The sequence below is a fragment of the Haliaeetus albicilla genome, chromosome 13, assembly GCF_947461875.1.
Source record: "Haliaeetus albicilla chromosome 13, bHalAlb1.1, whole genome shotgun sequence".
NCBI lineage: Eukaryota > Metazoa > Chordata > Aves > Accipitriformes > Accipitridae > Haliaeetus > Haliaeetus albicilla.
Genome location: NC_091495.1, coordinates 26,755,836 through 26,779,590, shown reverse-complemented (window position 1 = coordinate 26,779,590; position 23,755 = coordinate 26,755,836). Strand labels below are relative to the sequence as shown.

The 23,755-nt window shown below is 41.3% G+C and overlaps 1 protein-coding gene across 1 annotated transcript in view; it reads right to left on the bottom strand.

Annotated features, from left to right (window-relative positions):
• Nucleotides 1-23,755, bottom strand: part of LOC138688807 (protein ELYS-like) — a 36,989-nt gene that overhangs the window by 5,727 nt on the left and 7,507 nt on the right. The window contains exons 7-30 of the mRNA XM_069801332.1: nt 22,734-22,884; nt 20,047-20,179; nt 19,778-19,959; nt 19,239-19,300; nt 18,199-18,327; nt 15,997-16,087; nt 15,820-15,909; nt 15,517-15,657; nt 14,627-14,731; nt 13,786-13,879; nt 12,110-12,233; nt 11,941-11,997; nt 10,607-10,753; nt 9,680-9,867; nt 9,363-9,507; nt 9,138-9,269; nt 7,867-8,014; nt 7,627-7,777; nt 6,970-7,056; nt 6,383-6,606; nt 5,102-5,298; nt 3,398-3,812; nt 1,431-1,533; nt 416-522 (exon numbers count right to left, since the gene is read on the bottom strand). Coding sequence (XP_069657433.1) covers nt 416-522; nt 1,431-1,533; nt 3,398-3,812; nt 5,102-5,298; nt 6,383-6,606; nt 6,970-7,056; nt 7,627-7,777; nt 7,867-8,014; nt 9,138-9,269; nt 9,363-9,507; nt 9,680-9,867; nt 10,607-10,753; nt 11,941-11,997; nt 12,110-12,233; nt 13,786-13,879; nt 14,627-14,731; nt 15,517-15,657; nt 15,820-15,909; nt 15,997-16,087; nt 18,199-18,327; nt 19,239-19,300; nt 19,778-19,959; nt 20,047-20,179; nt 22,734-22,884 — 3,403 coding nt within the window. The remainder of the gene's footprint in view (nt 1-415; nt 523-1,430; nt 1,534-3,397; nt 3,813-5,101; nt 5,299-6,382; nt 6,607-6,969; nt 7,057-7,626; nt 7,778-7,866; nt 8,015-9,137; nt 9,270-9,362; nt 9,508-9,679; nt 9,868-10,606; nt 10,754-11,940; nt 11,998-12,109; nt 12,234-13,785; nt 13,880-14,626; nt 14,732-15,516; nt 15,658-15,819; nt 15,910-15,996; nt 16,088-18,198; nt 18,328-19,238; nt 19,301-19,777; nt 19,960-20,046; nt 20,180-22,733; nt 22,885-23,755) is intronic.

Below are 23,755 nucleotides of genomic sequence, written 5' to 3'. Positions count from 1 at the left end.
TTTCCCCAAGCGCTAGAAACCAAAACCATCTACCTGGGAGCTAGTTATTCTTCACAGCCTGAATACTGAGGGATGCATCATCTTTCAAAATAGTAACTCAAGCAGCAGATCCCATAGCACACAAATTACTAGTGGTGTACAACACCGAAATAAATAATGATCTCTCCTTCTAACATTTTACATTCTACCAGTTTTCTCAGTACCTTTGTCCAGAACAGGAACATTGGCTATGCATTTGCTACAAGGACTTTCTCTGAGGAGGGTATTCTTCTCTCCACAGTTTAATGAAAGGTAGCGGTAACATGCTAGTACTACTTCAGTCTGAGACACCTGTAGCGCTATGGCAAACTGCACGTTTTACTTGAGGCCTTCAGCTACCTTAACTCACAGGACATCTCCCACATACTGTACGTACATTCACCCTCTGCCTGCAGGGATTCAGAAAGCTGTGGGTTTGTTGCAACTGGTATGGCTTTTTCTTCTGATGAAGAGGACATTTTGGACTCCTGCTGGTTTGCTTCACTGCACGAACAGAAAGAGAGAAATCCATCATAAAGCTTCAAAACAAACCTTGAAGAGCTTTACAAATTACTTTCTCACTGTAAAGTCTTCAAGTTTCCAAACAGAAAAAAACTAAGAAAAACGAGAAATTCCTTTACCAACACATCGACATTCAATTCCCGACTCATCTTGTGCAACAAATCAAGTACTTAACATTCTTCCCAGCTATCTCACACTGGGTAATAACATAACAACAGAGTTGTATTAAAGAATAATATATTATTTGTCTTCCGTAGAAAGAGTGCAACTGCCATACTCGAGGTCTAGAACCAACTGAACAAAAGTTTGTGCCACTGTAAGTTACCGCTTGAAATTAAGGGTTATTTCATCGCTAACGTCTCTCACTAAGCAGTTGCAGCTTTTAAAGTACCTGGTGAGAAAACTGCTTCCCTTTCCAGAAACAAATAGATGCTAATCGACCACACACAGAAAATAGAAATTAAGTGTATAAAATACTGCCAGAAAGTATTCAAGCCCCACAATAAACCCACTAAAGTTACAGGAATCTCAGGTGTAATTTTCACCGACATAACATTCAGACAAAAGCAGGGCTTCTCTTCACAGTATCTGCTTAGTAACCCCCTCAAACTGTACGAAGGTGCATATAGCCTGCTGAATGAAATCCTTATCCCACTACTTTGGGGTCTGCAATGATTTGAGAAAAAAGGCTCAAACTGACAGCTCGTCAATTTGACTTCTATTCATGCCACATTAGTTCTGTCCACAGACAGAAAGGAACAGGAAACCTGTTGTATTTAAGAACACAGGAGAGAACCAATACCAGCTCAAAAATCATAGTTTTCAAACACAGGAAAGCCAGCAGTCACATGTTGTGTGAACCTAAAGGTGTATCTATTTCATAAACTTACCCTTCACTTGCAGTCCCAGAAGTAGCAGCCTCAGCAGCTTTAAACAACCATTTACCATCCTCAGGAAGGGTAAGACGGTCAGCATTTGATTCTTCCACAAATCCTACAAAAACAGACAGATGGGTGACTTCCCTGTTGCACTTAACATCATTTCTTTTAAAATGCTCATATGATTTTCAAGAGAGCCGTAACGCATTTCACCTAGGATGGTGATCTAACAAAAGAACGCTACCAAGACTTCAAATGCACAGAAGGTCTGAGTTCTTCTGTCCAGTAAAACAAGAAGTCTGATGCATAGTTTCCGTCAAGAAAACAACATGGCCATTGACATTCTGTTTACAAACTCAACTTGATATGGTACTGACCTAATACATAAAAACCTCGGGAAACACCCCTCCTTCTTAAAATTGGGTCATAAGTTTTTCTTATTTCTCTTTGGATATTTAACTCATCCCAGCAATGCTTCTTTCCTTTCTTGATTTCATTTCCCCTCTTCTATAAGAATGCATCTAGGGTTGTCTCCTGTTCTTTTCTCTAGCGATTGACTGGTGGTGTTGAAACCCAACTGCTTGCTAGCCTGCTTTTCTCTCAACAGGCCAAATTTTAGAGACACCCTCCTCCTCTTCTTCTTTGTTTCTGCCGTCTGCTTCCTCCAGATCCAACAATTACCTTTGCAGACAGTACGCAGGACTGGGATAATTTTGCTAGCTCAGGCCAAACAAGAGCTATACTGACTGCCCTCTAACGCTCCCAGAGTACTGAAATTGTACAGAACTGTTTGTACCATAGTCCGGCAATGACAAACTTTCTTCATAAGGTTGTTCTTTAATGATTAGGACCTTCTCATTATTTTTAAGGAAAAGCACCCTTGATTTCTTGTCCAAACACAGGGCAGCTAAAATCAGACAGGCAAATGTTTTGACCTATCTTACTAGAAACACTCAGACCTGGAGAACCCCTTTTACCCATGTACACGGAGTCCCTGTCTGGGCACTGCTCTTATTGAAAAAGAAAAGGAGCTGGGGAGCTTCAGGAGCAGCAGTCACTCTCCAGGATCCTCCGGAATCATCTCAGGCTTAGGACTGAATCAGGCTGCATATGATGCGCTGATACTGGAGTACACGCTCCCCGCTACAAACTGTTTCGAGACCTCGGACGCAGAACTCCGACACTTGCATACCTCTCCCAGGAATAGCAAACTTTTGTTATAAGGAGCTGAGCGGACTGAGCTCTGTTTGTCCGATCCTGACCGTAGCTGTGTTTACACATCTTCTCCCTGTTCCTGCACTACTGTCATTCCCTGCTCTTCATCACTGCTCACCAGCTAGTGAGCGACATCTCTTCTAATCTGCCAGCAGACCTGCTCATATGAACACATCCTCAGCAGCTGCACTGGCTTGAATGAGTTGAATTGAGCTGAATTACCAAAGACCAGCTGAAACAGGTTTGGAAAAGGCTGCATAAGCTGTTGAGCCAGCAAAAGGAGCAAGCATAGCTGTAATGAGAAGCAGATACACAAGCAGACTCACTTCCCAAAGAAAACTATTTAACTGAGCACTAACGAGGGGGGAAAAAAAACAAAACAACAAAAAATTACCTATCTAGTCAAAGCACGCCATACGCTAAACGTGCTGTAAAAAAACCTGCAGCCTACAGAAGTACCCCTAAAACAGAACCAGAAGCCTAAGTTTTCAACTTGTACCCCTCTCAAAACTCCCACAAGTCGCTGCTGCCTCTCCGCTGCAATTACACACAAGAAATGCCAGCCAAAAGCAGTATACATTCAGAATGTCCACGAGACCTAAAAAAGGGCTCAAAACACAGTGGCAATTTTAAAAGCCTAGGACAAGGAAGTGCCTCGGACATTTGTGAATGCTCATCATGGACTGTTGCACCCATCAGTAATTTAGCCTTTTGAAGACATTTGAAAAATGCAGAAGCTTAGGTTATCATAGCAGGAAACACACCAGCTGCTTTTCTCAGTTCTGATGAATCTGGTTGTTCCATCGGGAAGGGTTTCTCTTCAACTATTTCACTGTCTTCCTCCTTCTCCAGTTCTTCAAAATCGGCAGTTTCTTCAGTGGAAGAATTAGCTGGATTAGCAGCTATAAAGATGACTTCATCTTCAAAATCGCCAGGTGATTTTGCATCATGATACTCCAAAGCAGCTTGGTCTGACCTGGCAGAGAAGTTACTGTTTTCTTTGCTGACATCTGTTTTCTCCAAACCATCTCCAGACTCTTCCACTTCAGCACCACCTTCCTCGGGATTGCTCAGAGGAAACAGAGTTGGTTTATCTCTACTTTCAGACCAAGCATCCTCCACCGCTCCGTGATGATGCTCAGATGAAACTCCAGATGGTGCTTTATTATCTTCCGTTACCTTTATTTTTTAAAAAGAAAGTTCACAATCAAGATCACACATATGCTTTTTGTCAAAGCAAGACAAAAAAAAAGAACAAATATATACCGATACTTGTCAGTTTTACAAGTGTCACCTTAAGCAAGGCGCTACAAAATTAGTTCTCATGCTAGCACTATCTCAGCTTTTAAAGCGGAGTGTAAAAACCAATCACACTGTTGACTGCTTATTGAGTTTCCACAACCTTGGAGAATTAAGATGAAGTGGGCCTTGTAAGTGCTTGCTTACCCTGTCATCTCAAGGCTGGTCATTGGGTTCACTACTGTGCTTTCAAGAAGAGGGAGCTTTGCGTACCTAAAATCGTAACTCCAAGGTTTCTCTTTTTTTATGCTTGCCTTTTCAGCTTGTATGCACTACTAACATATTGTAGCGTTCACTATGCCTGTGGCGTGGAACAAGTAAATTAATCCGGCCACACTGCACTATTACTAAGAACTTCCTACAGGAGAGAGAGCCTCTTCTTACAGCTGAGTAGCTCTTTATAACAGGCAATAACAGCTACGATAAAAACAGGTGAAGACAATTTGTTAGTACAGGTACGGAAAGCTCCTACAGGTAGATACTAGCACATGCCCCCGTCCGTTTGGTACACTACTTTGGCAACTGCATGACGAGCTGAATCAGGGAAGCCACCTGACAGAACAAAAGGAGGAGCAGAAGGGGGCAACTTCCAGGTGGACAGACTTCATTTGACAACTATACGAATGCTATCGCTGGTGCAAGGCAAGAAGCAAAACCAAGAACTTTAGGGCTAGAGAAGAGACAGCCATACAGCTCTCTTCATCGGCAGCCTATTTTTACCATAACTTAAGGAAACCCAGGCCTTGCAAAAAGAGAGACTGAAAGTAAATGCGGCTCATGACTTCTGTTGCTTTCAGAGGTGTTTCATTCACAAAGCTTAACGAACCCAAACAACTGACTCAATCTGTATTCCTTACCTTCCTGCCATACCACCATTTCAAAAGGTATAGCGGGAAGCTGCACACATGCAATTTGGAACAATCACAGCGCCTAGTGATGCTGGAGTAAAAACCACCAAGGTCGCTGGTATTTGTTATGAATATGTTCCTGCAGGCAGGTGATGTTACAGGTCTAACATAACCTTTTTTGACCAAATTCAAGTCTGCCGTTCTGATTTGCTACTCCAGTTCTCAATATAAGGAGTTTTGGAAAACTTGAAAAAAACCTAAATCAAATCACAGTCTGTAAAGCCTTTAACTATAAAGATCACTAACTACAGGCCAGCATACCCGAACAGTCCATTTTGCATTCAAGTTCTCTTCCCTGAAAGATACTCTGCGCTCCTTTGCTCGTAGAGGAGGAGGTAGAGATCGTCCTGGAGATGCAGAAGGAGTTGCTAGGGGTGTAGTGCCAAGGCTGGATCTGAGAATAGACCGAGGAGTAAACGCAGGAAAACCAGAAGCAGCTGTGGCCAAAACTTTTGTTACTGTTGATAACGGCTTTGCTCTTGCGACTGTAAAGCAAGAGGGGAAAAAATATCAGCCTTGCGTGATCAAAGTCGTGGTCAGTTGTCCATTGTATTTCCCTCCTCTAAGAAATTACCTTCTCTTGAGACCGATGAAGGCAAGTGGTAAGGCTTGGCTCTCTCTCTGGCCAGTTTCCTATGAACTCTAGGAAGGATCTTGCCACATTGGTGCAATGTAGAATTCCTGGCAACTGCTCTCTCTCTCAAGCCAGGCTCACGATCATTCTGATGAACAAAAAGCATAAAGCAAGAAGGTAACTGATTACAAGAAGTTCACCGCACACAACTAAAGTATTAGTTCAAATTAAACTGAGTTTGTACCAGCAGAGAGGACAAAGTTTAGCCTCTGCACTGCTCTTTTTCCAAAGGGACAAAAAACTTAACGGTATAAAAACCATGCGTTTTATGTTTCTTATGACTCTTTTGGCTTCTTTCTTCTTTTTTTTTTTTTTTAATTAATGCAACATAAAATGTTAGCGTTCAAATTAATTTCCTGAAGAAACAAGGATATGGCATCTTCTTGTCACAAGCATCAATACGCAGAATCCCCGCAAAAAGCCATCACTGAATTTGACAGAGACTGACATCGCTTAACTGGCATCACTTACGTTGCCATTCCCTTAAGTGGATTAAGAAACTGAAGCATATACATTCTTGCTTGTAGGCATGCAAGTCAAACTCCACAGAGCTATCGAGCACTTAAACAATGAGACGGTTAAGCTACAAATTGCATCTCTAAGGATCTATGTGCACTGAGAAGTCCAATTTTTAACTTACACTCGTTTTTATTGCATGGAACAAAGTATTTCACAAAGCTATGGGACAATGTGCGTACGGCAGTTAACTTAGAACTAAACTTTCCCTCTTCAAGACTGTTCCCAACGTCCTGCTTCCAAAAGGATGCTACGTCCAATAACCACACGCATGCTGAAAACATTCCACAGTCTGAATCCAACAGGGTTTGTGTTAAGTACTTTGGTGGTTTCATGTTAAACAAAGTTTACAGGCTTTTGGTTCGGTTGGTTGATCCTGTTTTTTAAAACACAAACCTTAACCACAAGAGGTGTCTCCAGTAAATTCAGCTCTGATGCTCTTGAAAAATTCTTTTGTGAGGTGCAACCAAGCATATTTGATTTCAATGGGCTGGATGTCGTGAATGAAGTAGAAGCGCCGCATGGTGACTGCCAGCTACCACCCTGTGCTGCAGAAGTTGAAGGAACAGGACGAACCACCAAATCCAGCAATCTGTGAAGATACACAATTGAAAATATGAACATAAATAAATACATGAAATAAAATCATGCTGCGCTCAAGACATCTGAGATGATACATAACAAAAACATTCAATGAACAAGAAATACAGGTGAACCCTCACTGCTGGGCTGATGTATCAGGCCCATGAACAAGTTGCAGGCCTTCTCTTGTTTTTTCATTATTTCGTGACATGTCACACTTCATTTCCTAAATCCCTGCCATCTGAGGCAAGAGTAATGCAATTTTACATTGCACAAGTGATGTAATTCTCATGTCAGAAGAAAATTCCTCTGCATTTCAATGCTGGGGCCACTTCAAATTCTCCACTTAGTTGTGTCCCCAAGCCGACCTTTTCTTTAACAGGTACAAAGCTAAATTTTGTTAACGGGTGTCCCAACAAATGCACCGGGCAACTCTGCATCAGGGAGAGGACGTGTTATGACTGGTGGTTCTGTAGCTCTAGGCCTAGAATGAAAAGGAAAATGTAACTGACTTTCACTCCCCTCAAGTCCAAACGTACCAGAATTCAAGTTTCACCTTGAATATACTACCTCTAGGAAAATCATCTGACAACTGCTAGCTTCTTTTTTGCTCTTTACAATTCTGCCTGGTTTTGAGTAAAAAAAAAAAAAGAAAAAGGCAGAAACGAAGCAGAAACTGGGCACAAAGTGGTAAAAGATTACTATTTGATCACACAATCAAGTCTACCAAAACCTGTACACCAATAGCTTGTTGGCAATCATGGTTTTCGTTTCAGCTACCTTAAATTCTGTAAACACATTTACTGTAATGTAAATAGATGTATTTGCATAAATGAGATTATCATAGCAGAAGAACTCTCGCTCCAGGTATTACTTACGGTGAATTGATTCTTAAATGTTATCTCCTGTAGGTGCAAAAAAGCCAAAGAAAGCTTTATTCAGGTGCCCCTTCCCTCCAAAACACTAACATAATTCAAGTGGATTTCTCTCTCTCTCTCTCTCTCTCTCTCCAAACACGCAGCTCAAGACTAAACTTTGTTAAAAGGCTGCTTACCTATCACGGTGTGAGCAACTGGTTTTCTGCTCATTTCCTACCCCTACTTCTCCAATTTTGGACAATACATTACTGATGAACGTTGCTCTTGTACGCACATTTCCTGCATTTGCTTGTTTTGTTACTGTTGATAACGGCTTTGCTCTTGCGACTGTAAAGCAAGAGGGGAAAAAATATCAGCCTTGCGTGATCAAAGTCGTGGTCAGTTGTCCGTTGTATTTCCCTCCTCTAAGAAATTACCTTCTCTTGAGACCGATGAAGGCAAGTGGTAAGGCTTGGCTCTCTCTCTGGCCAGTTTCCTATGAACTCTAGGAAGGATCTTGCCACATTGGTGCAATGTAGAATTCCTGGCAACTGCTCTCTCTCTCAAGCCAGGCTCACGATCATTCTGATGAACAAAAAGCATAAAGCAAGAAGGTAACTGATTACAAGAAGTTCATTGCACACAACTATCTCTGCTATTTCTAATTAGTGAATACATTTCCTCCACAGATACTGTAAAATACTGCCACTGCACAGAGGAGCAGCAAGTTCTACTCCTCGGCACACACCAGTTCCACCTGGTAATTTCAGCAAAGGGCAAGGCAGACTACGACAAGAACAGAACCTACAACTTCAAGCTGAAACAATTCTGGCACTCGGCAGAACCTTACTCCGATACGCTTGTCCTCACCCGCAATTTTCAAATGGCTTACGAAATAGCAGGCTTTCCCTTGTTTTTCCTGAAACACCAATGTCCGAGATGACTGAATATTCAGGGCAACTGCAAATTACAGTGGGTGCAATGATGTGAATATTAAAACGAGTAAGAAAAGGCTACCTACACACACCTTCTGGCCGAATGAATGTTTTCAAATGCAGGACCTAAACCTTCCAAGACCACCTTATAAGTGCGATCCACTGGAAAACTATGGTTCCGGAAAACAGAAAATGTATCACAGATTCATAACAGAAGTTCGCAAAACGCAAAATTTAATCTGGCTGTTTTGAGAAACAGAAGTTAGATAAGAATTTCTGTCATCAAAGGGGTAAAACAGAAGTTGTGGAATCGCAGAGCTCATGCTATAACCGGAGGAAATAAAAAGAAAACCGAACCAGCACACAGATTTTACCTGCGGATTGGCATCCAGACTGCTCTCAGCTAGAAAAATAAAGTTGTGTGCAAGATTCAAGAGGTGACGTACAACATACTCTTCATGCCACAGAAAGGAGTGACACAAACAGCGTTCAGCAATCTAAACCATTATTCCTTAGATGCAAACAAACTATTTTAAGTGGAGTCAACAATGGTCTGCAACACTTAGTTTATAACTTCACGCAGTAGCTTTGGAGTAGTGAAATACTTTGTTCAACTTTTAGGTTCAGCTGTAACGGAAAGTGTAGAAACTTATTCCTAGTATTTCAAAGAATGGTATAAAAAACAAAGCGTTGATTTTTATTTTATTTACTACCAAAAATGGTTAGTAACACCTAACAGAAACCTGCACACTTGACAGAACTTTCATGCTTACCGTAAGATTAACGTTCATTGAACGATTCGACTGCAGCGCTGGGATATAGTTGGCACGCTGCACATGGTGGTCTAAAGGAAATCTAAGATTCCGAACAGCAGCATTGCTCTGTAAAATCTTCTCCAAACACTCCTATGAGAAATAACACATTTCAAAAATCTGTCATGATTCTGCCTCTTCTCTTTTCAAAGAGACCGTTACGATTTTTTTCGTGTCCACACTTACTTGTTCAGTGCCTGTGAAAGGTAGCTGCAGTAAGTCTTCCATTAGTCCCATCTCCTGACAGATTTCATACACATGTTTTAACAGCTCTTTGATGTTTAACCTGGTGGCATGTTGCTGCAACAGACCCCAAGCCTCCACCACGCACCTGCAATTAAATTTTTTGAGATGTAAAGGAATATTAACAGAATAACCAAAAAGATGCCCCCAAACGACTGTATTCAGAGTTTAAAGGGAATTTAGGGCATGGTGATTCGTATTATTTGTTCTCCACCCTTCACAATATTTGAATGCCAAAACGGTGGGATAGGTTTCTTTACCTATTGGACAACAACACAGTGAGGAAAAGCCGCACTTCACTGCTGCTTGACATTGCTGGCTTCATCATCTGTATGTATCTGAGGGCTCGCCTACGCTCTCCTTGGCACATCAGGGATTGAATAATTCTCCTGTGCTGCCATGACACAGTTTTGATTGTAGCTGGATGAAAGAGCAGGGCCAGTGAATTCTGTAGAGGTTAGAGGTCAGGTGTATTATGATATGCACATGCACGCACGCCACAAGAACATTCAAAAGTATCTTAAGTAAGGGTGGACGTGTGTTAAATAAACTTAGATGACTAACTACTATAGATAAAAATTCTCAAGTATTTGCAAAAAAAAAAAAATCCAGTTAGCCGTACAGAACAAAGCGAGTGTTTTAAAAGGAGTAATTCACACTTTTCCAGAGTAACCAAATCTCTGTCTACAAACACCACTTTTTATAAATACATTACTAAATAATAAGCTATTCTCCCAGACAAACAGCTATATTAACTTCGTGACAGGCAAAGAACAACCTTCAGCATCAGAAAGAACGTGAATTAGGTTGAACAGTCACTTCTGCAGTCTTCTGCCTCAAACCTTGCTGCTATGATCATAGTTTTAATATTTAAAGTACCTAAAACACTGTCTTTGAGGAAGCGCTCCATCGGTCTGCTGAAAACAACCTAAATGGATGGCTTTGAAAATGCAAATATCAAGCATTATTAAAGTTGATTTCTTCTTTGTTTTAATCAATTTCCCGTCAAAGTGGCTAAAAGAAAATTTCAGATTATAACTTATTGCTGAAGATGTCGTAGCAGTATGACAAAAGGGCTTCTAATGTGGTAGCACCTGTTAGTAGCTAAGCACCGATTTTTTAAAATCATTTTACAGATTACAGCTTTGGACTGTAAGGGATGTCTAACTGAACTGTAACGTACTTACTTCGTAATCATTGTGATCTAGAAGCCAAAAACCTTCAACAAGCTTAACAAGTCCCCAAGGGATAGCAAAGGCAGTTGGGAAGGAGTCGATTGAAGTCTCTGTTTTATTCGGAAAGGAATGCGTGATATCTAGCAGCAAGTAAATTGTCTGACATCAAGTATCTAGTTAAGGCTAATCAATTTGGAAGACCAAACATTTATCACATCACGTTTCAAAAAACACAGTGAAATCAGAATATACAAGTGGTAGGAAGCAGAAAATACTGCCGTATTAGTCTTGCCATTTGGAGCTATTATAACCTGAGGACGGTCAGGTCCTAACCACAAAACTGCATTCTGAATAAGTAGCCAGAAAGAAATACTCTTTGATTTCTGTAAGGCATTCAGAAAGGTTAACTTTAGATACTTAAATACTTCCGTTGTTACAAACTCAGGCTCCCTCTTTAGTCACTGGAGCTACCAGCTGGACATTCAAAACACCTGAACATCCAATGCTTAATTATTAAAGCAAACAAATTCTACCAGTGGTTTTTTTCCTCATTTCCAGAGTATATAGAACAATGTAAATGAAGGTGTCCTTACAAGACAACGTAGCACTGAATGATTGACACGGGATTTAAAACAGTATGCGGATCACTCATCGGTAGTGTCATTTTCTCTTTCTGACATCTGTTTTTAGGGACATATTCTAATAAGGCAGCTCTGGGGTACAACCGTTTTTAAACCCCTTGCTCTCTAGGCTCCCCTCTCGGGTTAGGCAGCAAACAACAAAAAGTAATTCTGTATATTTCAGCAGCTTAAAAATTAAGTTTCTGCCCAATGACTTTTCTCTTCTCTCTCCTTCTTATTCGGCGTGCCTGCACTTCTAACAGAACAAAAGCAAGCACTGCTATCTGGGCTGGAAGACGGATGAACTGGGCAAAAATCAGGTACCGGTTAGAAATCCTTCTGCTCTCAAGCAGCACGTATTACTGCATCATCCTAGTAAGCAGCCGTTTGCTACAGATACGGGTGCTTTAAATAATTAAAAACTGTGCTAAGTTTTGAGAAAAACCAAGGGAGATTTTTATCTTTAACATTTCTCAGTAAACCTGTTTTCGCATGTCAGAAAAGACTTTGCAACAAAACATTAAAAAAAAAAAATCATAAAGAATCCACAGTACAAAGAAATAAAGCAATGCTCCTGTCCACAACTTCATTCTAAACTAAATGTTTTCACTTGCACTGTGTTGGAAGCATAAATTCAAAAACGTTATTAAACGCGCAGGTGACAAACATTTAAGAACATTTATGTGCGTGTGCTGAAGGTGTAGTAAAAATAACGAGAAAGGATACAATTGCATGTTTGTAGCTTTCTTCAATGCCTTCTAGCAAATAGAGATCCAGCAGTGCCTGAAAATGAAAAATCAAGAGTTTTTTAAAAACTCCTGTCTTTCATGAATCATTGGCTTTTGGGTGGGGCTTTGGGGGGTTCGTGGCTGTTTTCAGTGAACATAACACTCACGTGTAAACTAGCAGGTGGGTATTTCCCAGTTCCTCCTTCATCTCTCCGCCACAGCTTCTCAACTTGGTCTCCTAACTGGGAAACCATTCCATCAATCATCAAGCAGTCAGAATCCCATTTTCCTCTGGAACAAAAGGTAGCAAGGATTTGGAGAGTCAAACGCTAATGCCAGCCTCTCAGTGTAACAGATCTCCTCCAGTCAAACCAAACAAAAAAAAGCTCCCATGAGGCAAAGAAAGTGACAAACACACAAAGGCATGATTATGACTTGAAACGCACATGAAAGAAATGTCTGAGTCAGATGAAAGACGTCTGTTAGATCATACTGAATTATTAGAGGAGTTCCAAACAGACATCCTGGAAAGCTCCCCTGCTAAGGGACCTTTTCGTTTTCAGGTTCTCTCTTTTGCTGTCTTACTTGTAGTACAAAGGAAGTGTGAACAAAGTTTTTTATGTGCCAGAAATAACCACTCTCCTACTGTCTAACAGAGGAAAGGGAACAGTATCAAAATACCAGGACTATTCTTTAACGCAAGTCTAATGCCTCCCGTTGGAGTGTCCCAATACACAGCTGTGAGAAGACACCACCACGGAAAGTTCAGATTTTGTTCTCAGCATCTCACTTTTGTTACTGAAAAAAAGTTGTTTTCAGAAAGCTGAGCATACAGGTGAAGTTTAGTGTCATCTTAAGCAGCATTTATGTTTCTATGCACATACCCATTATGTTTCTATGCACAGACCATTACAACCATGGATGGGTGAACCTTTAAAAACTGCTTTCTTCACAAGTCCATCGCAATCTTTGGCTGACTGTGACACTACCCTTTAATTTCCCCGTAATAAGAAGCAGAAAGAGCACACTGGAGGTTGTATGCTTCTAAGGAACACCTGAGCCGGTATGTAAGTTACTTGAGAAGTAAGCTAAGTAAGATGAACTTTAAAGTCAATAGCCACTACACCGCAGCTTGCACCTTAACTCATCTTGCAGCATCCTGTTCTTGTTTGCGGTGCCATAGCCTAAGCTTCGTTAGCTCTTTATTTAGTTTTCAGCACAATTTCCAAAGAAAAATCTATTCTCGTCTAATCCAAGGCATATCACCTATATGCTAGTGAGCTAGTGCAGCAAAGAGAGTTCACGTTCAGCAAGTGACTTTTATCCAACAGCCAGTAGAGTGCTAGGTGTGCCAACTACATCGAACTCTGACTATCTCATCAAATCACACAAATGTACTTGTGATTTAGGCCAATACAGTTATTACCCTTGCTCGCTAGTCAATAAACGAGATGAGGTTTGTTTGGGGTTTAAAACTTGCTTTCTTCTCTGTCCAAAACACCTGTTCTGCGAACACCGTGCTTTGCTGAACGGGAGATCGCTGACCCTATCCTGAACACATGACCTTTTTCAGTAGTACCAAATGATACAGATTGGCCGCTGGATTAAGTACGCTACCAAGAAACGATGATGCCAACAAACAGTACTAAGCAGAGGTATATACAAATATTGTAACACAGGAAAGTAACCTCCGTGTTCAAGAGAACGCATGCATCACTGAAGTGAAGAGGATTGCCGGCAACTGCATTAAGCAGAGCAAATACCAACTGTTGGTAGCAAAGCCACTCACTGCCACTTCTGATTTCGCAGTGGAAGTGTTCTCGAGTTCTCCTGTAAGGCTTACCTTGATAAACGCTCAAGTTTCTGTCGATGACCAGTGTAGTAGCTCTGAATCAGAGGGTAATTGTAGAAAGGTCTACCCAAACGCGCATCATCATCTACAGGCAATAAAGTAAAAGCAAGTTAAAGCAGCAATATCACATTTTGAAACTAAAACGTTTGACTAAAAAGACAGAAGATCATACGAGCTAAGCCTCAAGAAGCACAGGCAAGCCTCCAACTTTGAAAGAAGCCAATCCTCTTTCTGCCTTTGCTAACGGAGCGGTAAGACACAAGACTCAACTCCTTCTTCTCTCAAGTGCCATTTCAAGTTTACAATTGAGGTAGCATTCAGAACACGTACTGCAAACAGAAGCTCACTACAGAAAGGACAATTCTCAAAGGGAATGGTTTCTTAAACATGTCATGTGAGCATCTGTGAGACAATGAAGGCTGACAATAGACTTTATAATCCACCCAAATAAAGAAGTATTGCCGAGGTGTCTTTTTTCCTCAAGCAATGAATAAAAAGTTCCAAACACGCAGGTAATGCCTTTGCTGTAAAAACAAGCATTCCACTATCTCTGGTGGAATAGTAATTTGTTTAAAATCCCAAGTCTTTCAAGCTGTGGACACAAGCAACTCCTTCAAGTCAGAGGCTTATTGCTCTTTCTAAGGATCATCCAGGAAAGAAACTGCTTGCATTATTCTGCACTATGTATTTGAAAAAACCAGTAAAATCTCCGTTTCACCAACAGAACTTCAGCACTGACAAAACATTTACAAAAACATGGCTAAGCATGTGTTCATCGGAATCACTTACTGGATAGTCTCCCTGTTACAAATGTATTACAGTTTATGCTTACCTAAACCCTCTGGAAGGAGACTGGATCGACAGAACCAGATGACCACTCGTGCATACAAAGAAAGGAGGCCAGTTACCACCTGCTTGTTTGTCAAGTCTGTAAAACCTGAAAAAAAGGCATAAGATGATTTTTGTTATCCAATTCCTTTCATTTTTACAAAACCCCCTTCATCATCCCAAATAGAAAGTATAGAAGTAACGCGGTAGAAATCGCGGTCTTTGCATTTCTCACTCTGTGGCACCTTCTTATTTGAAGAAAAAAAACACATTCGCCACCAAACCAAAAAAGCAACCCCTACAAAGAACCAGATTCACTAAAGGTTAGAAGAAAAAAAAACTAAAGCCGGAACTATTAAATACACTCACGAATAAGACATTTGTTTTTCACGTAGCGGGGATTTTTACCGTAGCAAAGGGATAGTCTTCTTTTCCCCTCAATATGCCAAGGACAAGTGATAACGTAAAAAGCTACAGAAGCTCAAGTAACTTACTTCACAAATTACTCATTTGCGCTTCCTTTGTATTTTCTAGCAATTTGCAATACAACATTCGCATGCAATTATGAATTGCTAGCTAAGAATTAAAAGGAATCATTTGCAGCGCTACCACATCCGGTTGCTGGAATCTCCACCCAGCTGCTTACACAGCTTCTTGCTGAATGTAGCCTCCCCTACCCACCTGCATGAACTCCACAACCAACTATTTCCCTGAAATCAACGCATATTAAGTGGTAGTCCCAACTTCTCAGATTTCAGCCCCTTCTCCCAGCTAAATTTGGCTGTCTTCCAATCATCAAAACCAACAGAAGCTCATCTTTCCACACTTACAACTCAAGCATAATTCCAAATCTTAGTAAAACATACCAAAGATTTCATAGATACGATTACAAACCTTTTTCAGTAAGCTCTTGTGCTTCTGTTAGAAAACAGGTTAAGACTGTGCTAAGGTTGCTCAAAAGCAACTGGCAGTGCTGAAGAGACTGTAAGGTCTGCGGGTCAACAAAGTTGCGAGAGCCATCAAACAGCGGAACACCTTTTCAAGAATAAATATTACATCATTAGCCTTCAGAGCAATTTCAGAGTTTCAAAGTACGCTTAAAGAACCCCGTGCAGTACCATATACCGCCACATTCCTGAATAAGCTCAGTCAGAAAGAACCATTTTGTGTGTGCAGAATGACTACACTAGTACTCACATATTTGGTCAAACTCATCTTTTGCATAGATCACTTTCTTCCACGTCCACTCAAGAACAAACTGTAAATTAGCAGCAGAACTTGGCTGCGCTTTAAAAAAAGAAAACAAAAAAGAAATGAATCGACAATTGCAAACTAGAAAAATATATAACGTAAGAACAACGTAAGAAGTATTACCTTCAGATGCCCAATGTTTAATGCATCCAGTCAGCAGTTCTAAAGAACCTGTCTGCACAGCAGCTGACAATACCGCTTCTAACTGCTCCTCCTAAACGTAACCGACAAAATAAACTGAGAATCTTACATGCTTTCAATATCTGAACCAGCAACAGCAAGCGTTTGTTTCTAACTGTACACTCATTCAGACATCACACAGTCCACTAGTACACACGCAGCTAATTCCACATTCCTTTTCTTAACTCTAGCCACAGGCTGCACTGCTTGTTGGTCTGAGAAACACGTTAAGCTTTTCCTCTAACATTTCAACTTACTGAAGGCTGATTCTAACCTTCATTTGCATGCCTCTGCAGTATAGTCTCAGTTTACCGAGTTCCAATTAACTATTTCCGGTAACGTCCTCTGCTAATACCCGTCACGCATTTTGCGCGTAGAAGTTTGCCATCAGGAATGCGTGAAGGGGACAGAGCAAAGACAACGGTGCAACGCTTGCACGGAAACAGGGAAGCTAAGGTCAAGCAGCTTCCTAGACTCTGAAGACATGAAGCAGTTCAGACACCCAAAACTGTATCATTTTCTAAAATGACAGAAGAAGACGTGAAACATTTAAATTCTAATAGGTTTAAATTGTAGGCTGCTCAAATACTGTATTATAATGCAGTGGTAATCCTTGAGAAGGATAACGCACAGCTATGCACAGACGTGCGATTATTAAGTAGCAGCTTATTTCAGCTGGTGTTGTGATACTTCTTTCAGGTGAAATGACCCTTCACAAAATTTTACTTTTGTCTTTTTGGTTTTTTTTCTTTGTTTGTTTTTTTTTTAATGTGTTTTTTTAAACACATTCAAAAGTAGCTTTCCCTTCTAGGCAAAATCATTACATTCAAAGCAATTTCTACACATTGGAATACACATATGATATGTCCATCTTTTTCTGAAAACGGGTTTCAGACAAGGAAACACACCAGATACTACTTACGGTGGCAAACAAAACTCCAAACCCAGCTTCTTGACCCTAATTCTGAAATTTGTCTTACGAACTTTCAAAAGAAACCCCTGCTCAAATGCATAACAAGTCTCTCAATGGTATGGCCACAATTCGGCAAAGGTTATTAAAACACGTCTTGATTGCCCAAGCTATTTCCAAACCGGAGCTGACATCAGAACATCCCATTTGAATGTAAGAGTCTACGTCAGGCTTGCAAAATAAGCAGTCTATGGGCTAGGGCAGCTTGCCAAGAAACTTATTTTAGCTACCACACTGTGCAGAAGTGTTATTTGCCTTAACGCATTTCCACAAATCTGGTGAACGATCCAGTAGACAGGAAGATGAGGGCAGTGAGAAGACCGCTCTCCCCTTCCTACTAATGGCTCCACTGTGTGACGACTAGCTAGCTAATCGTTTAGCTTAGATCCTGCCTGGGTGAAGAGGGGCTGTTCATCACAAAGGCTCCGTCTCTCATGAAACTCTTCAGATGAGAGAGAAAGGTTGGTGCACTGCAAATGGAAAACCTGTGACGAGGGGGGTGCAGTCACTATGGTGGGACAAAGCAGAGAGAAGATAGTGGGTGTCATGAGATAAAGGCAATTCAGGCATTGCAGCAACAAGGGGGCAGTCTAAGCAGAGTAAATTGGGCTACGAGGCTACAGAGGTGAAGATCTGCTTTGAGAGGCTGCAGGAAAGCCTACTGATGAAGGGAAGATGAGGGGGAGCGGTGATGAAGTTGTCGGGCAGAGCTGACGAGAGTAATTGTTTACCACAGCCCAATTCCTTGGAAGCAAGTGATCACGTCTAGTGCAGCAAGCTGATGTTTGCAACAGCTCGCATCCGAGTGAGACACCCCCATAGTCAGCTACTGCACTGAACATAATGCTTTGAGAAACCGATGGGGTGAAGGTTGTTGTGAGGGAAAGATGCTTTATGGTGCGCATGACCAGCACTGCCTGCACGCTTCCTTGTGCGTATCTGTGGCACGGAATTAAGAGATGGGTCTCTCAACGCAGATCTCTTAGTGCTGCCCCCACTCAAACTCGCTAGTTTGGATTGAAGAATACTGTAACTTCTGCTAACTCAAGTCAACACCTGCATTTCAATGCAACTTGCAAATAACAGGAAAATCAGATTATCATGTCTTGTAGCCTCTACAGCCCTGTCAGACAAGATGGATGTACTTCCCCCTTGATTCCCTGATATGCACTCACCTGACTCAAACTGGATGGCTGGACATCAACGCATGTTGGAGACAGCAAGCCAGCTACAAGACACCTGTTGTAGCTATCATGAATGGCTTCACTTATTAAAGGACCACGTTTCTTTAAAAAATTCAAGGCCTGAAACATTAATCAAAAACTACGGATTAAGACAGCAGTATTATTCAGTCACTAAGGTTCTGAATAATCGCTAAGAGAAATAATACAAATGTTCACTTAAGTTGTTAGAAAGCTTGCATCAGTAAGCACTACTATGTAGAGTCTTAAAGACGGCAGCCAAACTAACCGCTACGGTTTATAAAAAATATCCTGTAAAACAAAAGGTCAGCCCTTGCAATGCTTAATTAAGTATTCTCTAGCTTCTCTGTCAATACACAGACCTCTTTTTACCCTGAACACTGACACAAAATATATTCTATCTAAGCTAAAGCTAGCACACAACTTTAAATCACACTTTGGAAGACCCTTTCTGTGCTTGTTTGTGCAGAAGTTGATTTATGTTGGAAACACTTAGTGAGCTGAAATTTAATTCAAAATTATTTGTCACAGGCTGTGCAGTGGCTTGGAACTTTTAATTCGGCCAAGTGCGGGAGAAAAAAAAAAATCATTTCTTCTCAAACAGTTAAGTAATATTTCATTTTCTCCATTCTGCCCCCCTTTTTCAAGTTAATCAGGCATCAAAACCCTAACTCAAGACTATGGAGGCAGTTCCACTGATGGGTAATGCAGAAGTAACAGCCTTCCCCAACTTCCACAACATTTTTGTTCTTGCTCCTACAGCAACGTTGTATTCCGCTCTAGACATTCAATCCCTCAGCGTGCTTCAACAGGAGACAGTGGTAGTTTTACAGTCCCAAGAGTGGACCTAAAATGTTACCATTTGCATAAAACTGGCAGGACACAATTGCAATCATGCGTGTGGATGGGCAGGATGGGCATAAAATAGTCTCCGACACTGAAAGCAGTGCAATAGAAAACATAGGAAAGGTTCATCTCTTGCCATTCTCAATAAAGATACAGTAAAAGATCACCTCCTTCTGGAAGCCGATGCAAGTCATACGAACAACTCCGGAGTTCAGCAAGCACGTACCATCTGCAGAGACAATGAACGTTTGACAGCCTTCCATACTCTCGCACTTAGCTTATGACCAGTTTACGTTTTGTAAATAGCAGTATCCGGAAAGCTGTCACTGAGTACCCATTTTCTTCATCAGATCACTTCCAAACTTATTTTTTTGAAAATAATTACTGCGTGTAGAAATTTTATCTCTAGTGCTATCGAGGTGCTCTGCTCTGAGCTTCAGTTCAACCTCATTTCATTTGATGACCATCACCACTTCACAGGCTACATTACAAAAGCACCAAACCCCAAAACTCAGCAGACTGTCAGATATGTGTCACAGTATTAAACACCTTGCTAGTACAACGTAATCAAGGGTTGGGCTTGTGGGCGTTTGGGGCTTTTTGGTTTTGGATGGGTTTTGAGTGACAAACAATGAACAGGAGAACCAATAAATGGCATTTGACCTCACTTTAAGCTTATCACTACCAAAAGCAGTGAAATACCTACCAAAATTGTAGGAGCTTGGATGAAAAAACTGCTCAGGTGGTGGATGAGAAAGAGCAACTCCCCGACTTAGACTCCGCTCGTGTACCAGAATATCCAAAATGGGGTTTGGAGAAGTCATGCTTATTACAGCATCCAGTGACCACAACGCAAAATAGGGGCAATCATGAAGGAGTTCTTCTGGCCTGAAAGCAAGCAAGTGCATAAGCTAAACACCGACTTTCAAATGATTGATTTGCAGGGATATTGAAAACAACTTAATAAAAATATACCTTAGTGAATCTGGCATTTGAGCATGATACCAGCGATTAATGTCAAATACACCCAAGTAAGCAGATGCTTTTCCCTGACCACATGTATTCACTTGCCAGCTGAAGAGTGATACACTGGTGTCAGGCGATATTACTGTAAAAGACAAGACATTGTTTCTTGTTTGTAGAAAATAACGCTATAGCTGATATGTTTAAAACACCACTTCCTATTTTGGCTTAATTCTGTTATATCACTCACGAAGCACAACACTCACTGAGAACAACAAAAAAAATTTACGGAATAGCAAACATCTCTGTGACAGGTTTCAGTCATACTGCCCCTTCTTCTTGTATCACTCAGCAGGCACTACTAATTTCCAGATTGGACTCAATTACAGGTTTTAAGAATAGCTCCTTTCCAGCACATTCAGAATGAACGAACACAATTATCACACAAAATAAATACAAAAACCCCAAACCCAACAAACGGGAAATTGGAATAAAGATTTTAACATAAAACATTCACAACGTTATACTCCAGTTCTCTCAATAAGTGGAATGGTTTGTCCTCTCTGGGGAGAACGCATTCTCCAGATGTAAGCAAAGGATGTGGTATATCATTTACCCTAGCAGAGTAAGGAAGAAGGCGACAGTTTGTTTGTTTGTTTGGCAAAATGTTTCTCTGTTCTCTGCTGAATTCATCATTACGTTTAGGGATCCTCACACACTTTACTATGTTTCATTGTGAACATCTGTGCCGCTTCCGTTTTGTAGCTGCTGCAAGTGCCTTTGAAGATACCAATTATTTTCATAATTCAGAAGACAGCTTCATTGCTAGCCTCAACCCACATCCAACAGCAGCTCATGTGTGCCTAGAACTTAACTCGAACACATTCTGAATAAAAGCTAATTAGAAACCATCAGAGAAATTACAGGTATTTCTCCATGCCTCATGCTTCATAAAAAGGAGACAGAAAGGGGGTTTGCTGTTCTTATTTTGGTTTGGTTGGGTTTTTTTTTTCGGCTGTGGTGGAGTGGTGGTGTGTGTTTGTTTTTAACAAGCTTTTAGGAGGCACTCTCCTCAGAAACGTGACACAAGTGGAGAAAATCCAACGGTGTTTTTGTTAGATTTTGACACACTGTTGATAGAGGATGGCATCACAAAAGAGATGCAAGTTGCCGCTTCAGGACTAAGTCAAAGATGGTAAACAGAAGTAGCCTAGAAAGATCATGCAAGTGTCTTCTTTGTAAACATCATACATCAGTAAAGGCCAGTAAGAAGAGAGGGAAGGTGAATAATGCAGTCAAAACAAAGGGCCATGGAAGTTATCACTGCAGCAGGCTCAGAAATATGGTCAGAGCATAAGTGAATTTGTAAACCCAGAGACGGACATTTAATTATTGCAAGATAATGAAAGACATCGTAAGAGTTGTAACTGTGTATATGGACAAGGAAAGCTATTGCTTTAAGAACCTGCAGGTGTAGGAACCTATTAGATTTAGAGAGGAAGAAATGGACAGGCAGATCGTAGAATCATAGAGTCGCTTAGGTTGGAAAAGACCTTTGTGTTCATCGAGCCCAACCCTAAACCCAACTGCCAAGTCCACCACCAAACCACGGCCCTAAGCGCCACGTCTCCCTGTCTTTTAAATACCTCCAGGGATGGCGACTCAACCCCGGGCAGCCTGTTCCAATGCTTCGTAACACAGTCAGTGAAGAAATTTTTCCTAATATCCAACCTGAACCTCCCCAGGCGCAACTTGAGGCCATTTCCTCTCGTCCTATCACTTGCTACCTGGGAGAAGAGACCAACACTACACCTCGCTACAGCCTCCTTTCAGGTACTTGTGGGGAGCGGTAAGGTCTCCCCTCAGCCTCCTTTTCTCCAGGCTAAACAACCCCAGTTCCCTCAGCCACCCCCCGTAAGACTTGTTCTCCAGACCCTTCACCAGCTCTGCTGCCCTTCTTTGGATGCGCTCCAGCACCTCAATGTCTTTCTTGTAGCGAGGGGCCCAAAGCCAGGCAGCTTTCCAGCCACTCTTTCCCAAGCCTGTAGTGTTGCATGGGGTTCTTGTGACCCAAGAGCAGGACCTGGCGCTTAGCCTTGATGAACCTCATACAGTTGGCCTTGGCCCATTGAGCCAGCCTGGCCAGATCCCTCCACAGAGCCTCTGTAGACCCTCAAGCAGATCAACACTCCCACCCAACTTGGTGTCATCTGCAAACTTACTGAGGGTGCACTCAATCCCCTCGTCCAGATCATTGACGGAGATATTAAACAGAACTGGCCCCAATACTGAGCCCTGGGGAACACCACTTGTGACCGGCCACCAGCTGGATGCAGATGCAGATGCAGACATAGGTTGGAACAGGGAAAGAAAAATTCAGGTAACACTCCTAAGCCATGGGGAGCATCATCTTACTGTTCAAAGACGACAGCTGGAGGAATAAAACGACTGACAAGCTTCATGCAGGTGACCCCACCATACATCGCTATAGCATGTCAGCAAGCATAAAATACAACTTATTTTTTCCGTTAAAGAAGTCCCCTATAACTTAAGCACCCATTTTTTCTTTTTACATAAGCCCAACAAGCTAGTCTGTAAAGGTATTCAAGACTCACAGACTGGGGTACAGAACAGCATTCATTGCTTAGATTCCAAAACTACTTATTTTAGAATAACCAAACAGGGACATTAGAACAAACCTGCATTAACGCTATCCTCTCCGTCGACACGTTTGGGAAGTTTTTCTACAGTCTGACAGCTAAGTAATTTAATATCGCTGGCCTGCCCGCTCAAGGGAAAGACTCCACCTGCGAGACCTAAACTGTATCTTTCGACACAGTATTCCAGACCCTGGGGAAAAAATAAAAGGAGAGAGAAAAGGCCATTTTGAGATAAAAACATACATTATAGCTAAATATAAAAGAATGTATATATGTATAATATAATATGCATATAATATAATATGCATATTGTACCGTATATTTCCCATGAGCTTACTTCTGATGGCAAATAGAAACTACATCTGACATGCAAGAGAATGAAGCGTCAAATAGTAACGGGCTTTGCACATTTTCAGAATTTAGCATTTCCCTAGCTAAAATTTGCTCTGAAGTATGCACAGTTCATTCTACTTTGTCAAGCAACTTTGGAAATAACAGACATGTGCAGAGTAGATAGGAAAAATCTAAACCATCTCTTTGAAACACTAGCATGAAGCCTAAGCAAAGAATCCCATTTTTATTACAGAAGGAATAATCACCAAACACAGTTTATAATAAAAGATGTCCTGAACAGGTCCACCATGCCAAAAGACCCTTTCATCAGATAAAGGACTACAACTCCAGATGTCCTGAACAGGTCCACCATGCCAAAAGACCCTTTCGTCAGATAAAGTACTACAGCTCCATCAACCTCTTGGAGACAAATTTTCACCGCTAGAAATTTCAACTTTTATTCATCCGTGAAGAGCCAGTCCCCCCGCAAAGTTAGGGCTGAGGAGAAGGGAAAAAAGATATCAAATGACTCCTGCCTAAGACAACTTCTGAAGCAAAACAGCGTATTTTAAATTCTCCGCTGGGGCAAGCAAATCTAAGTTAAGGAACTCCACTGCGTGGAAGATGTTAAATAATGACTTTATTGACCCATAAAATCTGAAGACAGTTTTCAAATGAGATGCACTCGTCAGACTCTGATGTGGACGTGGAGGCTGTATACTCTATCC